Genomic DNA, 22,759 nt, shown 5'->3' with positions numbered 1-22,759 from the left:
TGAGGCGAGCTATTTTCCTGTGACTGCGTTATCAGTTTTATTTGTTTAGCTGCAGTAGGTGTAGTTTGCGACTTAACCAGCAGGGGGCACCTGGCACGTACATGGCCCTCACGATTACAGAAAAAACAAGTGATTTTCTTAGACCCTGTCTTGTCAGAAACTGATTCCCTGACAGGAAAATTTTCTTGCCTGTCTTTATTTTCTCTGTTTCTCCATGGATTACCCTTCTGTGAGTGTTTTGGGAATGCTATTTCATTGAAATCTCCTTGTAGTTCATCTAAGACCTCGGCAACCTCTGCCACAGTTTTCAGTTTTTTATCCCTCAAGAACCAACGTAAATTGCTAGGGATTTGCTTAAAAAATTGTTCTAAACAAATTAATTGTTTTAACTCATCAAAGTTCTTCACTCCACTCCCTTGAATCCATCTGTCAAGTAATTTATCTAAGCGGCTAGCTAGTTGGGCATAAGTCTCTTTATGTTCCTTTTTTGCCTCACGAAAAGCCTTTCTGCTTTGTTCAGCCGTGAGCCCACATCGAACCCTGACCCTTTGCTTAAACACTTGGTAACATGACAGCTCTTCTTCCCTCAGGTCAGCATAAATTTCACTTAGTATCCCACAAATTTGAGGTCTTAAATAAAGCATCCAGTTCTCCTCAGGTATTTGAAATTCCACACAAACGCGTTCGAAGGTAAATAGAAACGATTCGACATTATCGTCTTTTCCAAATTTGGGGAACCTTTTTAAATTAATTGCGATACTATCATTATTAACTGGGCTACTAGTTAATTCTGATCGCAAACGTATCTCTTCAAGCTTCATTCTGTCCTGTTCTAATTGAACCCTTAACCTCTCGGACTGCATTCTCTCCTCAGCTTCAATTCTAGCTTTTTCTCTCTCACTTTCAGCTTCAATCCTAGCTTTTTCTCTCTCACTTTCAGATGCTATCTTTTCCCTCTCAACTTCAATTCGGGCCATCTCAATTCGTAGTTTCATCAGTTCTACCTCAGAACCTGGGCTTCCCTCAGCCCCTTCCGTTCTTTCATCTCCTTTTGCCTCTCTGGGTTTTCTTACGTGAGTCATTTTCCTCACAGGAAAATCCTGACAGACTCAAACCAAACTAGGCGCGTGAGCTTTGAATTTCGATCACGACGCTGCCACCAAAAATGTGACGACCCGTGTCCCACTCTCTCTTACTATCACTGCGACACAGGAATCCAGAGGGGAAAACACCCACCCTCTGGTCCTGCCGCCTCAAAAATAAACCCCTTTTACTAATGGGTTTCTAAGTAAGGAGAGCCTTCCAGCCTGCGTGACCTGGTACCTTAAGAAACTCTAGGCTGTCCCCCAGGAATAACCTCTTGCCTCCAGTAAAGGGTCTCCCTCAGTTGGATTTCCCCACTGTAAAAGTTTGCCCTATGCACTCTGGCAACTTCTTGGCACCTCAGGTTACCCTTCTAAGCCTCCTCCATGTAACTTCAGGACACAAACTGCCACCTCCCTGCCTGAGGTGAGTTTTGCCCTCTCTTGAGCCACCACGGTTGTGAGTCCTGGTACCTCGCTGGAAAAATAAAGACGGACCTCTTTTTGGCAAAAACAGAGATGAAGTTTTATTGTGTTAAAAACATAAGTGTTTCTTTAACGTGTCATTTATTAATTAGCTTTGTTCCAGTTGTACAAAATAAACTCAGTCAAACATTTAACTAAAGTTTTCCTAGCCTCTTCACTGTCTTCATACAAGCCACCACATAACACCACACCACATCACCCTCCTCCCTCTCCCTCCTAACTGACCAAACCGACTCTCCCTCCTTTTTTAAAACCGGGCACAGTCCCGCCCCCATCAGAGTTCTATGCCAGTCAGGCTGGAGGTGGGTTAACTCTTTGCCAGCCGGGCAGGAATAAACATTTTAAAAGTGCTTCAATTTGTCACAGATGGCAAGCCAAACTGCGCCTGGGTCAAGCCTTCAGGGCTGGGGCATTAGCGGCACCTCCACCCCCCACCAAGGAGAGGCGAGAGGCTCCACTGGGATGGGAAGGGAGAGAGGCAGGTGGGAGGAGGACAGCAGCATTCTCTGGGGCTGGGGTTCCAGCAAGGAGCCCTGGCAGCTGAAGCATGGTGGTGGGCAGGTTGGTCTAGCTAGTACACTGGGAGATAGAGGCAGTGGGTGAGGAGTCTGTTGGAGATGACCTCCACTGACCCTCTGTGTGGACTCTGTGTGCCCTCCCCCCGCTTAGAGCAGAGCTCCACGGGACGGGGGACACAACACTTGCCCCACCTCCACCACTGGCAACCCACAATTCTGCATCCAGCTCATGGAGTGATGGCCTCTGCTGGATCCAAATGCACTTTCAAAAATATAAAGAGTCATTCCATTTGAAGAACAGCAGGTATGCTTTGGGAAGCATAACCCAAGCATAGTGCACCTGCCCTGATTCTAGAGGACCTGAAGGGAAACTCATAAAGCAGCTGCATTTCTAGATCCAGTACTTCAAAAGTATTTCTCTGAAGGGCAGGTGGCCAGATGAGCCGAGGGCAAGATGAGAGACCATGACTGCATTTTACATGGCCTTCACACTTCCAGACTGCTTCTGGCCCACAGGCTCCTCCCCTCTCTCCAGTTATTTGGTGCTGGAAATTGCTGAGGGGCATATCAAAAACCTTTCACCTCTTCCCAGTGCCAAATTAGCTGGGCAGTGAGAATGGGGGAGGTATATGATAAGAGTACACCTTCCCCACAGCCCAGCTAATACACCACTGGGAACAACTGCAGAAGACACCTATCTGCACATGCTTCATAGGTTCCTATGGTCAACCATCAGGAAGAAGGTGGAGACAAAGAAGGCATTTTGAATCTGCCAGTGCCCATGGGCTGAGTTAAGAGTTGTGAGGGTGAGTGGGGAGCATAGCTGCCAAGTTATCCCCCTTTTTAAGGGATTTTCCCTTATGCTGAATAGGCTTCCTCACGAGAAAAGGGAAAACTTGGCAGCTATGGTGGGGAGGAGAGAAGCTCAAACCCTCCTACTGTAGGCTCTGGCCCAGCTCACAGCCAGTATGTGACCCCTAATGGCATGCAGCCCCCAGGCTCAAAAGTTGTCCACCCTGAATGACTTCACCACATATTTTCAAGAATGGCTCAAAAATTCACCACTTAGTCAATAAACTATTATTCAACTATATTACCGGTATATTGTTGTGCACATGACTACCTTGTTGATGTCTTTTTTGTGTTCTGTTTTGATTGGTGTAAGTGCTACACATTATTTTACATAATTCTGTTTTTAAAAGTTGAAATTGCTGTGCCCTGGTGGCTAATCAACTCTCTCTTTCTCCATTTCAGTGCCTGGTCATTTCTCTGTAATTTTGCACATTTTAAAAAAACAGGGAATAGTAATACTATAGCGGTGAGCCTGGAGGATAGTGATAGTTGGTGATTACTAGATCAAAGACTTTGGTTAGATCAATACAGAAGGCCCCTCAACATCGATTACTATCCAGTGCTATAAAATCTAACTGCTTACCTTGTGAGATGAGCAAGTGGAATGAACAGGCCAAAGTCGGTACATAATTATTTAAATTAAAAGCATATCTGCTTTTAGCCAATGAACTAACCTTCTCTTATTCCACATGGTAGTAATTAACCAGCCTAAAGAGATATGTTCACATGCCAATAAAGGGCTTTCCATCAGCAATTTTTTAAAAAATCAAGCTTTCTTGATTACAAGCTCCTCCATTTATGTTCTCTATTAAATTTAAAATATGACATCTCTTTGATCCAAATGAACAGACCACACCAATTGCAAGCCATCCCTGTTTAGAAATACATAAAAGAACTTAATGATTTTACTATCTTCCCAGTCTCTTTTTAAAGGTAAAGTCTACCTTTAAAATAAAATGCTGATAGAACAAGTGTTGCAGTTTAATAAATTAAACGCCTGCCCTGAATTTTATTGCCTATACTTCTTCATTCTAGTAGTTATGCTAACACTAGCATTCTGAATTTAGTTATTTGCTTTGCATCAATATATAAGGTTACAATAAATTTGTCAGTTTACATTAAGGATCAAGAGGTCACATCACATAAATTCCTCCTGAGCACATCAAAAAAAGAACATGAGTAATGTGGAAAAAATGGAAGACTAATATAGAAATAAACATGATCCCATGTCATTCAAGATGCCAATATACTCAGGAGATTGTTATATCTAGGAGGCTAGTTGCTTCAAACTATTTTTTTATCATTACTGTACAGTTTGAGAACAGTATAGTAAAGGAAAGTAAAACAAATACAGTGCTGCCTTTCGTTCCGCGAGTCAATTCGTTTTGCGTAAAATTCGTCTTGCGGATCACGGTTTCCCATAGGAATGCATTGAAATTTCTTTTTTTGCCCATAGGAACACATTAATTAAATTTCAATGCATTCCTATGGGAAACCGCGATTCGCAAGATGAATTTTTTGCAAAACGAATTCGTCTTGCGAGTCACCCAGGGCATTCGTCTTGCGAGGTACCACTGTAGCTCTAAGATCCTTAAAGGCTATAATTGAACTGAAATTTTGCCAATTTGGAGGTATTTCCTCATCTCAGCTTCTGAGGTGTTTCAACGCAAGGCAAAAAGAAAAGTTGGCTAGATAAATTCCGGGGGGGGGGGGGGTCCTGCACATCTCTAGCTTGCTGTTGGATTTTGCCCAAAAAGGAAATTCGAAACTTGTAGGAGATTGTCTTTTGGGAAAATTGCTAATGATTTTTGCATAGCCAAAAGAGCTTCAATGAAATGTGTGACATCTCTTGGAGTGGGGAGGGGGCGTAACCATGGAAAAATAAAGTGCATTTACATTTTCCTCAACCAAAGTAGTGTGCCTCTGTTCATCTAGGAGATAATTGTTTAAACATGTGAATGTTTGGCTTTACAAGCTTATATTATATTATGTTTTTCCCACACACAAATCTGTATAGTATAATATTGCAACAGCTAAATCCTGACTGATAGTTTTGCCAAAAATACCATTGTTCAGTCTATGATCTGATTGATTTTAGGCCATAAGTACTTTAAGCTAATAAGGACAGAAAAAATTAATCCTCTCCTCTCCACCCCCCCTTTAACATTGGCAATCACTCAATTGATAAGGCTCATCATAGTTAGACAAGATATTAATTTGATCTTTCTGAAAGATCAATTAGGGGATGAAACATGCCTTGATAATATTCATAGGAACGTTTCCTGGTGATATTCATGACAGACAATTGGAATCAATGAATGTCTTCCCTTCCTTGTTTGTTCAATACACCACTTGTTAGTTCCATCATGACTGTCCTCTGCAAAAACCACAAGCCGAGAACGAGAAAACCGCAGCTCATGAGTAGTGTGGAAAGCAGGCAGTCCTTCAGAAAGTCAAAGTATTGGAGTATGGTATTGTACAGTTAAATCCTATGCATGTCTACTCAAAAGTAAGCCCCACCAGTATAGGACTGCCAAGAAAGATAGTGATGGACAGAACTGTCAATTTCAGTTCTCCGTTTTGCAATCTTATGCTCAGTCTGCCACATTTCCACATCAGATTGTTTATTTAAAACGCCTCGTGAAAATTCATCAACATTTAAATGCACATTTTCCTAATATACATACAGTGGGCGCTCGGGTTGTGAACGTGATCCAGAAATGCTTGCACTGATGGGATGATCTCCTTAGCGCTACACTGAATACAATCACCCCCCCCTTTCCCAAATGCCTTCTACTATAGCATTGCTTTGGGGCATTGTGGGAAAATAAAATGTCAGAACCCAGCTACCTGGCAGTGCTTGGAGACAAGCCCAGAGGAAGGGAAGCCAGAGGGCACTTTGCCCGGGGCCTCCTGAAACCTAGACACAACCCTGTTGTTATCTATTCCATTCTCATATTCGGAATTTCAAGATGTAGCTGCTGAATGTTGATCAGCTTGGACAGTTATGTACTTTGGCAATGGATTCTTTAGGATAGATTTTTAGAACAGTTTTTTAGTGCTTGGAACACCTTGTATATCAGGCCTACCAAAAGGTACATGAAAAAATTCATTCTTAAGTGGAGGCCTTTGAGATTTTGTACAAAGGCATAAATAAATCTGTATTTTTCAATGAAAAGGATATATAGGAAAATCAAATGTTTGATGCAGACTTTTTTTCAAAGTTTCGATAACTTAATAATAATAATAATAATAATAATAGTCCTGTTTCAGAAGAAGAAGAAAATACAACTGCAGTAATGCTGCCCGGCTAGGGTCAGCTCCGCATATTTGTAGCGTTAAGTCCCTGTCGTGCACATTAGAAAATGTCTTAAGATGTTTTTGTTCACAAAGCAGCACAATTCACTTTGTTGTGCTGGATCACTCTTGTTTAAAGTGTTTCCAGCTCCCCTCTCACCCTATCTTTAGGCTTCTTGGGATTAGGAAGGAGGAAGAAAGGAAATGTCTTGTTCAAGAAGGAACTGTGAGTTCATTTTAAGTGCAAGGCCATAGTCCAAGCAAAAAAGGTTCTGAGAGAAATGAAGAGAGGGCTAAATTCTTTCTTTTCTGAGACCAGCTAATACTTCATAGTGGGACATGTCACTGTCAATAATGATAAAATGAAGGGAAAGGAAGCATGGTTCAGAATGCCCTTTGCAGAGATGGGAGACTGACCCACAGTTATGCCATGATTCATATATTTGCTTAGTTTAGGCAGGTTTTATTAAATTGCCTTATACTGAGCCAGAGATTTTCTAAGGCAGGGATGAGGAACCTGTGGCCTTGCAGCTGTTGTTGGATTATAACTCCTATCAACCCTACTAGCAGGGGCTGATGGGAGCTCAGCTGAAATCCAGCAACATCTGGAGGGGCACAAGTTTCTGGTAGTGGGTGCGCCCTTCCCCATTTCTCAAATTTGCCCCACCCTAACTGAGTGCTCACTGGAAGGACAGATCCTGAAGCTGAGGCTCCAATACTTTGGCCACCTTGTGAGAAGAGAAGACTCCCTGGAAAAGACCTTGATGTTGAGAAAGACTGAGGGCACTAGGGAGAAGGGGACGACAGAGGACGAGATGGTTGGACAGTGTTCTCGAAGCTAGCAACATGCAGGCCCTTGCAGAGCCAGGCAGAGGCCCGGGCCAGGTAGATAATGTGGCCCCCCTCCCCCCCCCTGGGGATCACTGAAGTCTTATAAATAAGTAAGTATATAAATAATTTTTACAAAAGTTATGCTGACAAATAAGTTATGCTGACTATATTTGGGGGGGGGAGGGGGGAATGAATGAATTCCTATGCACCACAAATAACCCAGAGATGCATTTTCAATAAAACCACACATGTACTCATATACAGTGGCACCTCGACTTCTGAAGGTTTCGACTTACGAAGTCGGCAAACCCGGAAGTATTTTCACTGCACGCAGAAGCGGAGTGCGCGGTCTGCGCAAAGCGCAAAATCGCGCTTCACGCATGCGCAAAATGGACGCTTCGACATCCAAAGGTTTCAACTTACGAAGAGCGCCGCGGAACGGATCGCCTTTGTAAGTCGAGGTACCACTGTATTAAAAAAAAAACCTAGGCAGGCCCCACAAATAACGCAGAGATGCATTTTAAATAAAAGGATACATTCTACCCTTGTAAAAACAAGCTGATTCCCAGATCATCCGCAGGCCGGATTTAGAAGGCGATCGGGCCGGATCCGGACCCCGGGCCTTAGTTTGCCTACCCATGATCTAGAACAGGCATCCCCAAACTTTGGCCCTCCAGATGTTTTGGACTACAATTCCCAACTTCCCTGACCACTGGTCCTGTTAGCTAGGGATCATGGGAGTTGTAGGCCAAAACATCTGGAGGGCCGCAGTTTGGAGATGCCTGATCTGGGGATGCCCTGGCTTGTGATACCATTTGCATTGCCAGATCCTAGCAGCTTGCTCTTTGAGATTTCAACCTGGAAGTGAGTTTCCTGAGCTTTCTGAGGCCTTGCCGCCTTCCGAAGCCAAGCCCCAACCTCTGCCAGGCTTGCGGAGGCTCCGCGATGGGCCTGTAGGCCGCAATCGGCCTCCAAAGCCTTGCAGCCTCCCAGAGGCAAGCCTCAACCTCCCCCAGACCTGCGGAGGCTCCGCAATGGGCCTGTAGGCCGCGATCGACCTCTGAAGCCTTGCAGCCTCCCAGAGGCAAGCCCTGACTTCCGCCTGACCTGCGGAGGCTCCGCGATGGGCCTGTAGGGCGCGATCGGCCTCCGAAGCCTTGCAGCCTCCCAGAGGCAAGCCCCAACCTCCCCCGGGCCTGCAGAGGCTCTGCAATCGGCCTACAGGCCATGGGAGGCCTCCAAGGCCTTCACAACTGCCCGGAGCCAGCCCCCAGCACCCTCAGGATGCCCAGCAGGTCGCATCCCAGGCCCAGAATTAGGTAAGAAACACTTACCTAGTGAAGACCAAGAGCAGTATAGCTGCTAAGAAAACAAATATGAGCTTGGGCCGAAAAGCCCTTCATGAACCTTTGCCCCACCCCCAGCTATAGAAAGATGGGTGGCAACCAGCCAGGTAAGCCCACCTACCCTGTGTTGGTGTGGTGGTGGAAATTTTTGGGATTCTGCAAGGGATTTTGGGATTTGTTTACATGAGTCTGCCTTGTGCCTTTGTTTATGTGAGTCTGCCCTGTGCCTTTGTCTCTGGGGTTCAGGAGCTAATCAAGAAAGGAAGCTGCGGTACAAAAGGCTGAGATAAGAAAAGTGAGCCTGACTGAGGCCCCCTTTGGAATCGGAGGCCCGGGCCAAATGGCCCATATGGCCCACCCTCTGTTTGGGCCTGGCAACATGAGTCTGACCAAACTGCCGAAGGAGTGCCTGGCGTACTCTGGTCCATGGGGTCACAAAGAGTCGGACATGACTAAACAACTAAACAACAACAACAACTTTCAGACATAATGTATTAAGGTCTTTGCTTCCACTATAATGGAGTTTTCTACCACATTGTTCCCCCAAACCATTTTTCCTGGAGTCTTCCCTACACCAAGCCACACCATTGTTAGCCTCTACCTAGCAACTGCTCTCTGGGATTCAAACAGGTGGTTTTTTTTTTTTAGCTCTGCTGCCTAAGATACTTCTTTTAATTCCCAGCACCTGGGGTTAAGGTATCTTATGGTTGCAAGGCAGATGTACTACCACTAACTTATCATTCTTCCCAGTTAAGGAGAAACATTTGCACGATGACTTCATCCAAGGAGCAGCAGAAAATGAATGCTTCTAAGGGTTGCAAAATATTGTTAATTACTTATAAGAACAGCTTAGGAAAGAATTTAAGTTAATGTAAATTTTTGTAAGTTAAGTTAGGTTTAGGCAGAAAGCTGTCTACTCTCCTTTCCTTACTCTGAGTTACTCAGTGGCAGGGGGTGCTCAGAGGGGTGAGGAGGGGATATAATGGAACCTTGGAAATGCTGTGCCCCACAGGTTCCTCTTGTGGCAGGAGGGGGTCTGTGGGAGGGCAGCATGGAAAAGGAGGAGGGTTGAGTTAATATTATAAGAAAAGGATTTTAAACTGAAATAGAAAACCCGCCATAAATTTTAGATTTTGTTTAAGGAAAACCAGGAGGAAGACTATCGAGGAAGTCACAAGTATAAGGTTAAGGTAATAAGAATTGTGGAGTTAAAATTCTCCCCTATTATGTTTGTATTTGTCAATGTATACTTATGAATGAGCTGGGGGAAACCAATCCTCAGAGCTCCTCCACTCCTGTCCTTTCAGTGGCAGGGGGGGGAAGAGGGGGGAGGAGGGAAGGGGGAGGCTAAACCCAACTTACAATGGACCCCTTTGGTTCTCAAAGCACACGGGCTTCACTGGTGGCAGAGGTGAACCAGTGGGTGGAGGGAAAACGAAGGGACAGTGTTATATTGTATGTATGTTTGTGTAGTTTGTTTAGTTTAGTTTTGTTTGTTTAGTTTTGTTTGTAAAATTAATAAAAATTATTTTTTAAAATATATATATATATTGTTAATTACACAACTATAATAATTCTTGGGCCTTGAATGGAACAGCCATATATAGGGATGTATGGACATGCCTCACGCCGCTCCAGACTTTCATCTGGTATTTTCTGTACCCCTGCAATTGGCTTATTTTGCACAAGTCTTTTTTAAATATTTTGTCACCTGCTAGTTCTGAAATACAGTGGTACCTCCGGTTGCAGAGGGGATCCGTTCCGGAGCTTCAGTCGGATCCCAAGGTTTCCGCAACTGGAGGGACCGCTTCTGCGCATGCGTGCGTGGTGGCAGACCGCTTCTGAGCATGTGCGCGGAGCGGTAGAGCACTTCTGAGCATGTGTGCGCAGCTAAACACTTCTGAGTTTGCTGCTTTCACAACCCGAAGTTTACGTTACCCAAGGGTAATGTAAGCCAAGGTGCTACTGTATTTTTAAATATCATAGTGCACAAAAGATGCAAACATCTCAGCCATCAACAGATATTTACAAATCAGTCACCTTCTCTGTGTGTTGCTTTCCAAAGTTAATGTTAGTCTTTTGCAACAAACACAAAATAGAGTTTTGTGGCACCTTAAAGACAATGTTAATGAAGTGGGGTCTGTTTGTTTGTTTTCATGAATGTCATGATCCCCTGCTGCCTCTACTACTCTGGGTAAACATGTCACAGGTTGGCATCGTGCATTTTACTTAATGCATAAGGAGGGATAGATAAAGTCAACAGGTTTTTTTTTAAAAAAAGACTACTGTACCTCTTTCCATGCAAAAAGAACAATAATGAAGGGTACATTCCTTCGGTTTTTAAATTTCCGCAGTAGGAAGAAGATTAAGGCTGCAATCCCAATCCTAACCCCATCATCTGAGAGTAAATTCCATTGAACTCAATGGGACTTACTTCTGAGTAAACATGGTTAGGACTGCAGCCATAGGCTGCTTTCTAACAACAAAACAACTTGCATAAACCAACAAACAAGTATGAAATTTCACTCCCCACCCCCTCAAGTTTCCTTTTCTATTTTTCAACTGAGCCTCCATTGATTGAGCATACTCAATTTTTTCTGGGCTTTTAGTAAACTTGGGCAATTTAATAAATCTTTTGTATTCAATATCACGAGGTTTACCTCTAATCATGCTGATTCCTCCGCTTTTATTATTACATTATTTATTATCTGGCCTGGTGATTAGGGTATTGGGACAATTCAGGGGTAAACCAAAGGTCGTTAATAATAACAACCAGTTGCTGCTCCTATTGGGAGGGGAAGCTTTAATTACTGATTTCCTCACATTATTATTTTTCTTTTTTAAATAATGCTCTTTTGCTATTCATAGCACTGTTTGCCATTTTTAAGAAGAGGAGAAATGAGGGAAAGCCTATAGAAGTCTTGCAACTAGTAGAAAGAGAAACTAGCTCACTGGGGCAATTTGGAGTGTTTGTTCAAAGGAAAAATCAAAAGCTGCACACCACAAGCTAGCCTAAATAATATAATCATACATTTAGAAATGACCTGCCATCATTAATTTCCCCAGACTTAATCAACAGGGAGCAATGAGGTCTCAAGAAGCACAAGATGACTCAGAAAACAACAGAATGAAAAGAGTTAACAATAACATCATGTGGAAGTGCTCTAAAAACAAATGATTTTTTTTAAAAAGAGCAATTCCTGAGAAATGGGCTAGTGTAAAGACACCCTAACTATCCCATTGTACTAGTTACAGGTAGGTAGCCTTGTTGGTCTGCCGTAGTCAAAACAAAACGCTATAAAAAAAATCCTTCCAGTAGCATCTTAGAGACCAACTAAGTTTGTTATCCCATTGTAGTCTAAACAAAAACCAAAGCTTTTACACTGCATGTTATCACTACAATCTCCTTACCTGTAAAATATGTGTTGGCAGGCAGAGTAGAACTTGGAAATTTATAATACCCATTTCCTGGAAAACGGATTCCTTTCATTACAGTTACACTTGATGTTGCTAAAGATGCATCCATTCTCTCCAGCTGATAGATTGGAGGAGGTCCATTAAGTTCTTCAGGTTCCTTCCAACTTATCTTTATTACTGTGCTGTTTACTCCTTCAGCGTAAGGGGCAATTAGCTGTCTTGGAGCTATTTATATAAAAAGAAAAAAAAGAAAAGATGCATCTGTCCAGTTAAGGTTATCAAAACAATACTGGTTTTCAGAATAAACCTGGGAGTTCTACAGGTATAATATATCGTCCCCTAGGAAAGCACTATCAATTACAATTGCAAACAACATTTGACCTGTGTGCTATTGCAATCATACAGTACTGTACAGATAATTCTTGATTTAGTAAAAAAAATCTGAATGGCAGCCCTCCCATGACTTGTAAATAAGCATTTGGGAAGGAGTGTGTTTTTCAACAGGTTTGAGGCTTGGTTCGTTGCACTCTCTGACATCACAACTCAACTCAGTGTTCTGCAATAGCGCAGCAGAAGACAGCACCAGGAAACCAGGAACGAACATGTCAGTGGTACAGTACTGGCTTTTTTTCACCTTAACTACTGACTGAAAATAATTTTATCTCAGCATCATAAAAATAATAAGACAGACCTTAAGGCACAAATTCAACTAATTCTTGTGAACAAGGGCAGCCAGCTATCTCTCCAGAGTGAATCAAATGTATCAGGAATAGGAAATAGGGCTCTCTTTGATAGGAGGAATTTTGTGTGATCTTTTACCACAATAGAGAAGGTGCCTGTCTGATTACAGCGGGAGGGAGTTCCAAAGGTTATGTACTGCTAAGGTCCGATTCTACCATTGTGTGGAATGGCTCTCCTGGTAGGATGGTATCTGCAGGATGCTTTTTCCCACAGAACACACCAATCAACTGGGTATATAGGGAGTGAGATGATCGTATCCATATCCTGGTCCCAAGCTGTATGCAACTTGGTACACTAACACCAGCACTTTCAACCTAGCTCAGTGGAAATTGGCAGCCACTGCAATTCTTTCATATGATGGCTGCCCCCCCCCCCACCGTGAGCAGTTGAGCCGATGCATTTTGCTTTAGTGCAATTGTTTGGTATGCAGTCTTTTGTAGCTTGTTGCGGTTTGCTGGCCTGGAAAACTGGTCACTGCTATGCTATGTGGTTAACTTCGGTGCAGCAATTTCCTCAAGATACATATCTCTAACTGTTGCACACCAGCCCAATCTTGTTGCAGTGCTAGATTCCAATGATTCCAGGCACTTAGCCAGGGTATGGTTTCCTTCGGAATGAGGGACAGCAGAGAGTGTGATGTTTTTATGATCTTCCATGGCTTATTTGCACATATTTACAGCCTGAGCTTCCAGCTTCTACCTCACACACACCAACTCTCAACTCTGGCCTTTGTCTTTCTAACTACCAGCAAGTTGAGGAAGTGGGCCCCACCCATTTGCAATCTGGCACAGAGTTGATTCCTTTGTAACCCTAATGGCCCATATTTAGGTGGCCATTACCACAATTCCAGGAATTTAATCCATTCTGGATCCAGGAATTAGAGGGAAGGGGCTCAGGCATACAATCTACCCACAAAACAACAACAACACTCCATAGCAATACTTTTATCCACTCTGTACCCCAAGCAATCATTACTTTGCAAACCTGTAATGTTTTTACATGAGGAGAGTCCTAAACTATGTCGTATATATCAAAGGCAGAGTTTTCGGTGATTATAGGGCACGAACTTCATTTGGAGAACAATCTGGATTAAAATATGCATCTTGCAAATTACTTCAGCTAGCTAAGAGTTTGTTCCAAAGCGCTTCATTTATAACAAATTAATAACATATCCTTGAAGCTTCTTGCATACAAAACCATCATTTTCTCACATTAACCTGTAGTATGTTGCTATTACTTTTTCTACAAGATGATAAAATATTACTTTTGGCAGAGGGAATGATGGGAGACAAAAACCCACCAACCGTGCTATGAATTGTAAATTCTTGCTTGGACATCATTTATGACTTCACAATCTAATTAGTATCATACTGCTATGTTCGAAATTTACTGTGTTGAAATTGAAGTAGTGCAGTGTGAGGTCACAAGCTTCCCCGCATAAGTAGCGCAGAGCGCTAATGAAATGCAGTATTAATGCACAGGTTTCAAAAGAAAACATGGCTTTACAATTGGAACTTCACCTTTGGAGCAAATCAGTCTGTGTCAGCATTTTAAATGCGAGTGCCAAGGTTGAGTCCTCTAGTTCAGCTTAGAGTTGCTAAAGCAAAAAGGCTAAAATTCATTATTTCTAAAATGAATACATACAGCCAACCTTTCTTTACAACAACAACAACCACATCTCCCTTAAACAATCATCCTTTAATAAATAGGAGTTGCCTGCACTGTAATTATAACATCTTTGCTACCCAAATTTGAAGCTTTTATGGGGCTTGTGCAATTAACTACTTAAATGCATTGTAACACTTGCTTCTCTGACAGGAAAGTATTGATTTTTTAATCATTTTCAAGTCTACTCTAGCACAAATAAATGTACTACAGTTACAGTTAATGCACTGTGTACACGCATTAAACACTAGCATGACACAATTTATTATTTTGTGATATATGGAACAGAAACCCAACCTTTCAAAAAGCAACATCTTCGGTATAACATTAGTATTGTAACTACCATGTCCTTGGTGATTCAGAATACTTGTGTGTTGACATACAGTGAAGAGTCTCTATTGAAGCTGGTACTTCAGCAATTTGGACGAAAAAAAGTAAGATTATAAATCTGCAGTACAGTTTGCCATGTCACTGGATCGTACAATATAGCTACTGGAGGCTAAAAGGCACAGTATACATTTCCTAAAGGTGTCACTGTGGTACCTGTAGCTGCTTTGTCAAAGGAGCAGTCTATAATTTTGCCTATTTAAATTTTCTCCAAGCCTCCTAAAACACATCTGTCAAAGCATACTGTATTTTAGTAGACTCAGCTATATTTTGCATATTTTAATTATGTAGTGTTTTTAAAATTTATTCCTAGATAATATATAGTTGATATATTATAAAGGTAAAACATTAGTTTAAACGCCTATGACTAGGTGTTTGCTGTTGTGTAACAGAGGGCACTAAACAGATGGCCCATACTGTTTTATGTTAAAGATATATCACTTATAGATATTGCTGCATAGGTCACTATAAAAAAAAAGTATTTCGCTTGTGTGCGTGAACACACACATACATACATATGGACAATCTGCGTGCCTAAAAGAAAAATATAATTGTTGGTAAGTAAAGAGCAGTTAACTTTGTTTTGTTTGAAACGATATCATTTTAGTTTTAGAAGCTAAGACAGATGCCAGCATTTCACTGCGAACAGATGGTAATTCCATCTAATAGTGCATCTCTGTATTAGTAAGGTCTGTTGTGTATACAAACAGTAATAAACACTAGGTGAGTATCAAAATAAATTTTAATTGTTGACATTAAATTCTGGCAGCCATGCTTCTAAGGATAGTGTATTCTTTTCACAAATCTGTCAGGTTTGCTAATGCAGCTGCTAAAAGTTTCCTATAGCCTGTCAGGTTCTAAAGCTAATAAAAACACATTTGCATTACAGCTACAAAATTTACAAGTCTACCTCTCTTTCATGCGTTTATATCAACAGCAACCTCTCAAATAATCAGCAGCACTTCTAATGCTTGGTTCCTCTTGGTTTTAGTCTGAAATTTGCTCCTCAGTGTTTTCTCTTCAATTAAAACCCAAAATAGCAACAGTCTTTAGCAGCACTTTGAAAACGTCATGAGAATATGGTCTCATTTATGCTTTGACTACTGTTAATTAGAACTCTAACCTTTTAAATGGCTACTTGTAGGGTTGTCCTTAAACACACACATATACTTATATGGTGTACGATTTCAGTTCGTAAGCAAAGGTTCAATGGTATGTTTGCCCCTCAACTGAAAAAAATGAGAGCTCACTCACTGAAGCAGCTTGGCTATTGTTACAAGATGTTAGTAAAAGGGTGCTGGGAATGTTTTTAATAGAACTGCGACTAGTTTAGCAATGCAAAGTATTTTGCCATTCAACCACATGGGTAAATCGTTGTACTGAATGGGAGTGACAGAGACATAGAAATGGTTGAGCAAGGATACCTTAGTCTGTATTCCAGAATCCTAAGTGATGAACCCCCAACAACGCAACGCAACTCAACAACAGAGTTACCTAGCGATTGATTTAAAATGTAATACCCTGAACTTCAATCTTTAAAACTTATAGGAGGGCTTACATTAAGACACTCTGAAAACCATTTTCAAAACTAAGTTAATAACAAACGAATTACAATAGACAGTAATAAAACTGTTCCACAAGTAGAAGTCATAATTACATATTTTTTAAAAAGCTAATCTGAAACAGAAAAACAGAAAAATAAAAACTTTAGATCCGGTACTCAGAAACAGTGCCCATGCCTTTAAATTTCCATGTGTTAAATGAGCTTCCTGCCGTGGTGCAAACCCATTATTCACTATGCTAGTCCCTTCTCTCTGGTCACCTCCATCATGATATTAAATTTGTCCTATAGGAGACGGGTGAGAGTACAAATGAAGAGCTAGTAGAGAACTAATGGGCAGCGGGGGCAGCGACAGCCTTGTTTGCTGCCTTGGGGCATTTATAGCTACTCAAACCATCCCTGGGCAAGGATTAGGCAGCTGTATTGGTTGTCCCGATGACATACCTGCACACGGTAGGATTAAAGCTACTTATTTCCAGTTTAAAACAGTAGGGCTGGAATATTCCTCAAATAAACATAACAAGTTTTAAGGGTTCATTGTATGATGAACATAGAATCCTATTTCTTTAAAAATCAATGTTTAAAAAAAATCCCGAAAAATATATTGCTTCCACCATATGGGACAACCAACGACTCACCAACCGATTTAAGATGCAGCATATTGAGCTGACCATATGTTACAGTGCTGTTGAATGGCTGAGTGATTCATGCCCGTCACATTCTAGTATATCAATTAAAGCTCCTTGAAGTCTGCATGATTTGTGTCTCTGTTATTAAACCCTGCTAATTCATCCCACTTACACATCTGTTATAAATCTCTAGGAGTGCTGCATGATTCATGGCAATCTGTGAGCATGGTACAGCAAATTCTTCTCCTTGTAATTAACAGTAAATTGTTTTACTGCCATGCAATGAATTTTTCAGTTATATTGCAAATGAACTCCTAAATGCATGGCTCTTTCCTAAGAACTGACTTATATCATTAGGCAATTAAAAAGTATTGCTTTGAACCAAAAGCTTTTAATCAAGAGAAATACAACTTAAACTCAGCCTAAAGACCATGCAAATTTGACATACTGGCAACAGAATAATTTGTGCAATTTCCCGAGGAGTGAAATATGTCCTTTGGGGAGAACAAACAAATAAGGTTTGGCTCATGCAGTGGTTCACAAAGAGCACCCAATCTGTAGCTGGAGAGCACTTGGCAAGAGAAGATACTGAGCGGATACTGTTTATCTCGGGAGTTATTTAAATCATCTGTCATTTGCAAATTCCTCAGATTATGTTTCACGTCTCTAATTGTAACACAGTGCCTATATTCTTGAAATAAATAATTGGATAATTAACCAAGCAAAATCATCACAGGATTCCAGCGCTAGTCAAGAGTTTCTGTCAAAGGTGAAGCCAATTCGCTTTCGCTTTGCTGCCTCTGTAGCTTCCCGGAGAGGCTTTGATTCTTCTACCCTGCCCCCTGCCACTCCCCATCTCAGTCTAGATATTGGCTCCAGCCTGAAATTCATGTGTCCATACATCAAGCCAACAACAAATAAAATTAGATTCAAAGAAGGGGGACTAATTGAAGGACAGCAAGCAAAAGTATATATATGTGTGTATAAATATATGTATGGATGCAATGGCACATTTGCATGCTCATTTTCCCTTTTAAGCATGGAGCAGAAAGTGACTTTGTTTTAATGAGGGATTATTCAAGACAGGAACGAACAAAATGCATTCATAACTAAGAACAAAGATTGTATTGTGAAACAAAAAAACAGGCAACTGCTGAGAAAGAAGGGGATGATTGGTTTATGCATTATGAATAAAAAGGTAGAAAAATATTTATATTAGTATTCACTAATGACTATATATACAAGATTGCTGTAATTAAAATTATAAATTAACATATTAAGAGTGCTTGTTTAATCACTTTGGGTCCAATTCACAGTGACAGACTTTTATGTACTTGCATGCAAAGCAATGTGTGTTTTCAGACCAGAGGCAAACAGCCTGCGTATTTTACTTTTAATAGAGAAAGAAAATCTAATGCACCACTAATTACCAGTTAATTGGATATGGGTGGTTTTTAAGACTATGATAGAGTATTGTGCTTAAAAACCATTATATGACAGGCAAAACATATGGTTCTTATCAGTAGCGTATACCTTTCTGAACTATTGGAAATTCAGGCATTACAGGTTTCTCTTTGAATACAGTAAACCTAGGGATGGCAAAACTTGAATAAAAATATACCGTACATCAAATCCTATGCTCCCAAATGAGTGGAGCTTGTTTTACTTTTTGGAAACTGTATTCCATTCATAAATTGATGAAAACTGAGTATTTTCCAGATATACAAGTGTCAAAGGAAAAAACAGCATCAAATATAGAAATAGGTATATGTGGCCCTGCAGCATGGCAGATACACATGTAAAAACATAGTAGGAGTCGTATTGGATTGGACCAGCTATCTAGTCTAATACCGTAGTAGCCTGCTTCCTAAGTGGCCAATCAGAAAAGAAAAGCCTGCTGGATCAGGCCAATGGCCCATCTAGTCTAGCATCCTGTACTCACAGTGGCCAACCAAATGTTTATGGGAAGCACGCAAGCAACTGCACTTTGCCTACCTGGGATTCCCAGCAACTGCGGATGTGACTGTGGCTAGTAGCTGCCGATAGCCTTATGCTCCATGAATTTGTTCAGTCCCTTTTTTAAAACCCACCAAGTTGGCGGCCATTGCTGCCTTCTGTGGAAGTCCCATAACTATGCACTGTGTGAAGAAGGACTTTCATTTATATGTCCTCAACCTTCCAACATTCAGCTTCACTGGATGTCCACAAGCTCTAGTATAGTGAGAGAGGGAGAAAAACCTTTCTCTAGCAACCTTTCCCCACGCCGTGCCAAATTTTAGACACAACTATCATGTTGCCACCTTAACTAAAAAGTCCCACATGTTGCAACTTTTTTTCGTCACAGGGACATTCGATCATTTTGGTTGCTCTTTTCCAACTCCAAAATACCCTTTTTGAGGTGAGATTGTTGGAGATTCATTCTCCGTGTAGGACTATTGTCCTTTGTTCTTTCTCTTTGCTGCCTGATGCTAGAGAGGAAGCCATGTTGCAGTGCTCTGAATGCATTATATGTAAATAAAATAGATTAGCCAAATGCTGAGTTGCTGAGGTCTGTTATGCGATTGCGAACACTCTGCAGATGCCTGAGTGTGCTGATGTCAGCTGGCATCAGTCGCTGTGATGTTTGGGCTGGAGAAAGCTTTTGAAGCTCCTGAAAGATCAACCAGGAGCATAAGTGCCAACTCCCAGATTGAAAATTCCGGGATCGGCACTGGAAGTCGCGCTGTGGACATTTTGGAACTGGGCAGAGCAGCACCGGAAGTTGCTTCTATGCATGCTCTGCCCATTTCCAAAATGGCCGCAGTGCCGAAAGTCGCGCTGTGGCCATTTTGGAACTGGGCAGAGCAGCACTGGAAGTCGCTTCTACGCATGCTCTGCCCATTTCCAAAATGGCGCCAGAAATCGCTTCTGCGCATATCCAGAGACTCCAGACATGCACAGAATGGGCTGGTAAGAATCCAGGGGATTTACGGGGGTTTTTTAAATCCAGGCTGCCAGCGAGAAACGGCTGGAAAACCCGGGGTTTCCCAGGGAATACGGGAGACTTGGCAACTATGACCAGGAGGGAGGGAACATGCCAGTCGGGCATGTGTCTCTGCCAGGGTCCTACTTGAGAGCAGGAGAGTAGTGTGAACAGTATTCTGAATGCGGCCACACCATAGATTTGTATAGATTTGTATAACCACATTATGACACTGGCATTTATTTTCAACTCCTTTCCTAATGATCCTTAGCCTGGGACTCACTATGACAAAGTTGTTCAATGGGACTTAAGCTTATCACACAAAGAACTTGTTTATTTAGTCATGACCAACTTTAGCTGAATCTTGTCCAATGAATTTGCAATACAGTGTTTTATGATTGCACTGGTACAAATAGATAATCAGTACCATCATCATCTGGGACGCAGGTGGCGCCGTGGGTTAAACCACAGAGCCTAGGGCTTGCTGATCAGAAGGTCAACAGTTTGAATCCCTGCATCAGGGTGAGCTCCCGTTGCTTGGTCCAGCTCCTGCCAACCTAGCAGTTCGAAAGCAAAGTGCAAGTAGATAAATAGGTACCGCTCCAAGCGGGAAGGTAAACGGTGTTTCCGTGTGCTGCTCTGGTTTGCCAGAAGCGGCTTTGTCATGCTGGCCACATGACCTGGAAGCTGTATGCCGGCTCCCTCGGCCAATAATGCAAGATGAGCGCCGCAACCCCAGAGTCAGTCACGACTGGACCTAATGGTCAGGGGTCCCTTTACCTTTTTTGCCATCATATAGCTCAAGCTCATATAAAGGGGGTCTGCTATATAGAGGCCATTTACTTTAAAATCATTTCTGAATACCATGCTCACCTGCTATAAAACATGCAGTACACGTAGGGTACACGTAGGGTTGCCATATTTCAAAAAGTAAAAACCAGGACACCCCAAAAGTTTTTTTTTTACAAAAACACCAAAAAACAACAACATGATTTTTCAATTGTCTTGCCCTAAGATCCAGGACAAAGCGCCACCTTTCAGAAATTCCCGCCTTTTAAATCCTGGTAATGTCTGGGAAAATCTGGACATATGACAGCCCTAAGTACACGTTTATATTTCCACTTTAAGATCAACATTAGGCATTTAAAATGTTTCACAATTATTTGAAACTCATATTTAATAATTGACAAATAAATGATAACTGTGTTTCTTAGACATCAGTGGGAATTTGATTCAGATTTCAAGTTCAGATTTGTGTTTGCATGTTCTGGATTCTAATTTGGAGACACCAAGCATAAACATCCAAGCTTACTGTTGCTTACACTTAAAATGGGATCTGTAGAAATATTAGCATTATTGTCTGATTTTAATATATGTGAAACCTGGAGCGGTGAGGAGTGCTAACGCATTGCACGAGCACCTCTCCTTGTGCCAGCTTGGTCCTGACAATCCTTCTGTTTGTGCAGGTTTTGCCCGGCAACACCTACACAGATGGGCCTGTCATGCCCCCTGAATGTCTAAATATTCACTTTTGCTTTGACACATGAGCAAGAGACAATAACCAAATGGTTATCTTCCCTCAGCCACCAGCTGTTCACCATTGGCAGCAAAGACGATCAGAGTTATTTGCAGGAGCATCAGTCCCATTTTTTAACAGTAATATCTGATGATTCCCTATAGAAAATAATTATTCAGGTTTCCATGGCACTTCTCTGCTGCTTTCCATGTGTTTACTTTAAACTCCATGATGAAAAGGTATAGAAGTATCATTTGCTTCTAAGGTTTCAAATATAAAGCGGATAAATGCAGGTGGAAAGTTCAAGCTGGTTTTTCAAAAAAGAGGTTCACTCTCATGATACTAGATGACTACACCTGCAGTGCTATTGGCAGGTAGGGATCCATACCACTTTACAAAGGGATGCTCTGAACAACCCAGAGCCAACAGTTGTGTGGAACTTTTGCTTTAAGCAGAACTCCAAAGTCTCTCTCATAAATTGTCTTGGGAACATAACATGCCAAGTGAAGCTGTGTAATGAACCCGATGAAGTCTGTGGATCCTTTCACGTCCCCTCACTTTCCAGGACAGATCTCCCTACAACTGTTATAAAATGTATTATACAGTAATAAGGAAGCACTTGGTATCTGGTAAGCAGTCCCTCTGCTTTTGGTTTGCATTGGTCTTCCAGACTACCAAAGAAAACCAGCCACTGAAAAAGAGCAAAGAGCATAATTCTCTCCTTCATGTAAACACCATACATTTGAACTGTAGTTTGTTACAGGTGCTGAGAATTGTAGCTCAGTGGCAGGTAAACTACAGTTCCCAGGATTATTTGGGGATGCCCTGGGTTTTAAATGTGCTTCATAAGGTATGTTATATGCACAGCCTAGCAAAACTGGATCTGCAGCTTCTTTCCCCAAACACCCACAATGCTACATCAAAATGCATTTCAGATGCTGCTCTTGTATTTACTCCTGATAATGAGCACCAAGGAGATTGTTAATTAAATTAGCCTTTAAAATAATTTGTCAGTTGTATTTTGCTTGTGCGTCTCAGCAAGAGTTGACACACATAGCACATTTGCTAGATTTCAGTGAAAAGAGTTAATTCAAGTAAGTGGATATAGGCTTAAAATGGCAACTTTCCAAACCTGGAAATGATTAATAGAAAAATACCGAACAATTAATATATCTAAATCTACTGGTCACTCAATTTTACAATCTACTGTATGGTTTAATGTGACTGATACCAAATTATTAAAACAATAATAAACAAGCTGCCAGGTTTAGATGAGCTATTTACTTTCAAGGAATTGACAGATAAGCAGGAAACGATGCTTTATCACTAATAATAGCCAAGGGTCCTATCTAAATTCCATTAGTTAAATTTGAAACTGTTCATTACAATATATTACAGAATCCTGAGGTACAAAGATTTGAAGGATTGGCACCTACAGATTCTCCAAATTACACATCTCAGCTGAGTGT

General features: G+C 41.5%; 1 protein-coding gene across 1 annotated transcript in view; it reads right to left on the bottom strand.

The window, feature by feature from the left end:
- The window catches only part of USH2A (usherin), a 452,818-nt gene that overhangs the window by 325,551 nt on the left and 104,508 nt on the right, over positions 1 to 22,759 (bottom strand). Inside the window, exon 22 of the mRNA XM_060273280.1 lies at positions 11,824 to 12,054. Coding sequence (XP_060129263.1) covers positions 11,824 to 12,054 — 231 coding nt within the window. The remainder of the gene's footprint in view (positions 1 to 11,823; positions 12,055 to 22,759) is intronic.

The sequence above is a fragment of the Zootoca vivipara genome, chromosome 3 (genome assembly GCF_963506605.1).
Source record: "Zootoca vivipara chromosome 3, rZooViv1.1, whole genome shotgun sequence".
Classification (NCBI taxonomy): domain Eukaryota; kingdom Metazoa; phylum Chordata; class Lepidosauria; order Squamata; family Lacertidae; genus Zootoca; species Zootoca vivipara.
This window is presented reverse-complemented; position numbering and strand designations above follow the sequence as displayed.